This window comes from Cyclopterus lumpus, chromosome 16 (genome assembly GCF_009769545.1).
Source record: "Cyclopterus lumpus isolate fCycLum1 chromosome 16, fCycLum1.pri, whole genome shotgun sequence".
Classification (NCBI taxonomy): domain Eukaryota; kingdom Metazoa; phylum Chordata; class Actinopteri; order Perciformes; family Cyclopteridae; genus Cyclopterus; species Cyclopterus lumpus.
This window is the reverse complement of record NC_046981.1, coordinates 1,645,260-1,650,476: the sequence shown is the minus strand read 5'-3', so window position 1 is coordinate 1,650,476 and position 5,217 is coordinate 1,645,260. Positions and strand designations below refer to the sequence as shown.

The following is a 5,217-nucleotide window of genomic DNA, read 5'->3' as shown; positions in this document are numbered from 1 at the left end:
TCCAGCTCCTGCAGGTTCCTGTAGGCCCGGTCATCCAGATCCTTCTCCTGGTGGAACACACTCGTGACGCTTGAAAACACACTTCTGTTGACGAGGCTCTGGTGTCCACCTGTCAATCACCTTGTAGCCCCGCCCCTAAAGCATACCCTGTTTTATGGTCTGTTTGACTCTAAATTACCATAATTTACTAAATGAACTTGAAACTAGAGATTGAGACCAAAAACTCATGTTTACAATGTTTACTGAGGGAATAAATCAAGAGAAGTAGAGTCATTTATATAGACTTCTATACAACCAGAGGAGTCGCCCCCTGGTGGTCAGTAGAGAGAATGCAGCTTTAACACGTGAAGCATAGACTTCTATACAACCAGAGGAGTCGCCCCCTGGTGGTCAGGAGAGAGAATGCAGCTTTAACACGTGAAGCATAGACTTCTATACAACCAGAGGAGTCGCCCCCTGGTGGTCAGGAGAGAGAATGCAGCTTTAACACGTGAAGCATAAACTTCTATACAACCAGAGGAGTCGCCCCCTGGTGGTCAGGAGAGAGAATGCAGCTTTAACACATGAAGCATAGACTTCTATACAACCAGAGGAGTCGCCCCCTGGTGGTCAGGAAAGAGAATGCAGCTTTAACACATGAATCATAGACTTCTATACAACCAGAGGAGTCGCCCCCTGGTGGTCAGTAGGTGAAGGTCTCACTCTCTCTGTTATGATCCTCAGCAGCCATCTCTTGGTCAGGTGATGTTTCCTCACTGCCTGTAAAACAGCATCCAGACTGTTAAAGTAACTAAAGTTACTAAAGTAACTAAAGCAACAACACATCTCATCAACCGGTATTTACCCTCCACAGCTCGGTGCTGACCGGCTGGCTCGGGGGCTCGTCTCTGAAGACTTCTTCGACGGCCGTCTTCCAGAACTGCATCCGCATCAAGCCGATGGTCTTCTGGGAAACGGAGTCCTTCACCTTGTGGAGAAACAACAAAAGGAAAGATATTGCTTGACGAGCTGAGAACAATAACCTCGGGCTGGGGAAGCGTTGCCGTGGGGACTACCTGCCTGTGCCAGCTCCACATTGAAGGCCCTCAGGGCCAGAGAGGAGCGCCGGGCCTCCTCTGGCAGGAGGAGGGAGGACACGTAGCCGTCATAGTCTCTGGACCTGAGGAGGAAAATATGGTAAACAAACAAATAAGCGTACATTAAAACAAATATCTTATTAAAGTGCATGTGCATATTAATACTACTTAAGGAGCTATTTGAAAGCAGGACTTTCACACTTGCAAGTACTACAGAAAATCTAGTATTTCTACACTGTGGTATTAGATAGAGATATATAAATACTTTATTAATGCAGCAAGGGGACATTTATTAGCTACAGAAGCATTTGTGCATGCAGGTAAGCAATAAAATATATACAAACAAATAGAATACAAATTCACAATATATAAAAAAATAGAATAATAAATATTTTTAAAAAAAATTAAAAAAAAGAAAATAGAATAAAATAATAAATATTTTTATAAAATAATAATAAATATTTAGAAAAATAGAATAAAATAATATTAAATTAAATTAACTGACAAAGAAATAAAAAAGTAACCCTTATAAGGATACAAGTACTTCTTCGCCCTGGATTGAGCCGACATGAACACTTTAAATCTACAGAGCACACTAACTTTACTCAAATGTCTCCATTTAAACCGGATGTCTGAACGGAGTCTGGCGTCTCCATGCCGGACCCACCTGACCAGCTCCATGCCGGACCCACCTGACCAGCTCCATGCCGGACCCACCTGACTAGCTTCATGCCGGACCCACCTGACCAGCTCCATGCCGGACCCACCTGACTAGCTTCATGCCGGACCCACCTGACTAGCTTCATGCCGGACCCACCTGACTAGCTCCATGCCGGACCCACCTGACTAGCTTCATGCCGGACCCACCTGACTAGCTTCATGCCGGACCCACCTGACTAGCTCCATGCCGGACCCACCTGACTAGCTTCATGCCGGACCCACCTGACTAGCTTCCATGCCGGACCCACCTGACTAGCTCATGCCGGACCCACCTGACCTAGCTTCATGCCGGACCCACCTGACTAGCTCCATGCCGGACCCACCTGACTAGCTTCATGCCGGACCCACCTGACCAGCTTCATGCCGGACCCACCTGACCTAGCTCCATGCCGGACCCACCTGACTAGCTTCATGCCGGACCCACCTGACCAGCTTCATGCCGGACCCACCTGACTAGCTTCATGCCGGACCCACCTGACTAGCTTCATGCCGGACCCACCTGACCTAGCTCCATGCCGGACCCACCTGACTAGCTTCATGCCGGACCCACCTGACTAGCTTCATGCCGGACCCACCTGACTAGCTCCATGCCGGACCCACCTGACTAGCTTCATGCCGGACCCACCTGACTAGCTTCATGCCGGACCCACCTGACTAGCTCCATGCCGACCCACCGACCCACCTGACTAGCTCCATGCCGGACCCACCTGACTAGCTCCATGCCGGACCCACCTGACTAGCTTCATGCCGGACCCACCTGACTAGCTTCATGCCGGACCCCACCTGACTAGCTCCATGCCGGACCCACCTGACTAGCTTCATGCCGGACCCACCTGACTAGCTCCATGCCGGACCCACCTGACTAGCTTCATGCCGGACCCACCTGACCAGCTCCATGCCGGACCCACCTGACTAGCTTCATGCCGGACCCACCTGACTAGCTCCATGCCGGACCCACCTGACTAGCTTCATGCCGGACCCACCTGACTAGCTCCATGCCGGACCCACCTGACTAGCTTCATGCCGGACCCACCTGACCAGCTCCATGCCGGACCCACCTGACTAGCTTCATGCCGGACCCACCTGACCAGCTTCATGCCGGACCCACCTGACCAGCTTCATGCCGGACCCACCTGACCAGCTCCATGCCGGACCCACCTGACCAGCTCCATGCCGGACCCACCTGACCAGCTTCATGCCGGACCCACCTGACCAGCTTCATGCCGGACCCACCTGACCAGCTCCATGCCGGACCCACCTGACCAGCTCCATGCCGGACCCACCTGACCAGCTCCATGCCGGACCCACCTGACTAGCTTCATGCCGGACCCACCTGACCAGCTCCATTATTACCCACCTGACTAGCTCCATGCCGGACCCACCTGACCAGCTTCATGCCGGACCCACCTGACTAGCTTCATGCCGGACCCACCTGACCAGCTCCATTATTACCCACCTGACTAGCTCCATGCCGGACCCACCTGACTAGCTTCATGCCGGACCCACCTGACCAGCTCCATTATTACCCACCTGACTAGCTCCATGCCGGACCCACCTGACCAGCTTCATGCCGGACCCACCTGACTAGCTCCATGCCGGACCCACCTGACCAGCTTCATGCCGGACCCACCTGACTAGCTCCATGCCGGACCCACCTGACTAGCTTCATGCCGGACCCACCTGACCAGCTCCATTATTACCCACCTGACTAGCTCCATGCCGGACCCACCTGACTAGCTTCATGCCGGACCCACCTGACCAGCTCCATGCCGGACCCACCTGACCAGCTCCATGCCGGACCCACCTGACCAGCTCCATGCCGGACCCACCTGACCAGCTCCATGCCGGACCCACCTGACTAGCTTCATGCCGGACCCACCTGACTAGCTCCATGCCGGACCCACCTGACCAGCTCCATGCCGGACCCACCTGACTAGCTCCATGCCGGACCCACCTGACTAGCTCCATGCCGGACCCACCTGACCAGCTTCATGCCGGACCCACCTGACTAGCTTCATGCCGGACCCACCTGACCAGCTTCATGCCGGACCCACCTGACCAGCTCCATGCCGGACCCACCTGACCAGCTCCATTATTACCCACCTGACTAGCTCCATGCCGGACCCACCTGACCAGCTCCATGCCGGACCCACCTGACTAGCTCCATGCCGGACCCACCTGACCAGCTTCATGCCGGACCCACCTGACTAGCTCCATGCCGGACCCACCTGACTAGCTCCATGCCGGACCCACCTGACCAGCTCCATGCCGGACCCACCTGACTAGCTTCATGCCGGACCCACCTGACTAGCTCCATGCAGACCTTCTGGGACTCGGCGGTCGCGCCGCTCGCCGCCCGCCGGACGCCGGGTCCGATCTCCCCGAGAAGCCCGCGACACAGCGACGTGTTACCGCTTAACACTCCACGTTTAGCCCCGAAACCGGCTGCCATGTTCCCCTTCAAAACGTTCACCCGCTGGTGTCACCATCAAAACATTCCCCCGAGCAACCGACACTGAACGGGATGTAATGTTCCGCTTCTTCTTTTTAGTTTAACGAGAGCCGCTAAAAATACAAACCGGTGAGTTGTGAATTATTTATGGACATAAATGTGACTTTTAAAATGTTATATGGAAGAATAACAACCGTAAAGGTGTTGTTATTGTGTTAAAAAAAAAAAGGGAAGTAGACGGTCTCGGACTTGATCCACATCCGGCACAGTACCGGATGTTTAACTATCCTACCGCCAAAATAAGAGTAGCACAGATTCTACTCGCAACTCACACGGATGTGTATGGTTGGAAAAATAAATGTTGTATTTTCTACTTCATTTCCTTTTAATATCGTGTAAAAGACACGAAGATAAGACGGACTAGTCGTCACTGTGACTTAATATCTGGCTTCTGTCATTTTATTTTGAAAAACTACTTGAAAGCGCTGCTGTGTTAAATTTCAAATGTACAATATTTTAAAATTCATTCCGTGCAGTTGAAGTTGGGATGCATTTATTTCAGTTTTATTTTTTCGGCATGTTTTTCTTTCCCTGTATTTTAAGATCTTGACATAAATACATTATCCCATAATATTTACCACCTTCTTATAGCACGTAAGTAGACCTCAATGAGCTTTCCCCCAAACAAATACATAAAAACACATACAACAACAGGAAAAAGAAATCATTTAAAAAAAATATATAGTAAAATTGGCATAAGACAAGACTGTTTAAACCAACATTAATTTTTGTCCAGCTAAAATATCGTTGTATAACAACAATGACAATAAAAACCTCTTTGTCTTTATGGAATGGTACAAATCCAAAACACAATACCAATAAAATAAACAGTTTAGGTGTTAGTGTTAGTGATTTGCATTTAAATAACTCTGTATATGTATTATTGTTTGGATGTATTGATGCTATGTA

At 50.6% G+C, this 5,217-nt stretch overlaps 1 protein-coding gene across 5 annotated transcripts in view; it reads right to left on the bottom strand.

The window, feature by feature from the left end:
• Nucleotides 1-4,468, bottom strand: part of ndufaf6 (NADH:ubiquinone oxidoreductase complex assembly factor 6) — a 14,694-nt gene extending 10,226 nt beyond the window's left edge. For 3 of the 5 annotated variants that reach the window (XM_034553230.1, XM_034553233.1, XM_034553231.1), the window contains exons 1-5: nt 4,100-4,468; nt 1,060-1,159; nt 845-967; nt 703-759; nt 1-47 (exon numbers count right to left, since the gene is read on the bottom strand). The exon at nt 1-47 is cut by the window's left edge. In XM_034553230.1, the coding sequence (XP_034409121.1) occupies nt 1-47; nt 703-759; nt 845-967; nt 1,060-1,159; nt 4,100-4,248 (476 nt within the window). In that variant the 5' untranslated portion in view covers nt 4,249-4,468. Of the gene's footprint in view, nt 48-702; nt 760-844; nt 968-1,055; nt 1,160-4,099 lie in introns of all 5 variants that reach the window. The other 2 variants (XM_034553234.1, XM_034553232.1) reach the window with 2 other exon arrangements.
• Between the last annotated feature and the right edge of the window lie 749 nt (nt 4,469-5,217).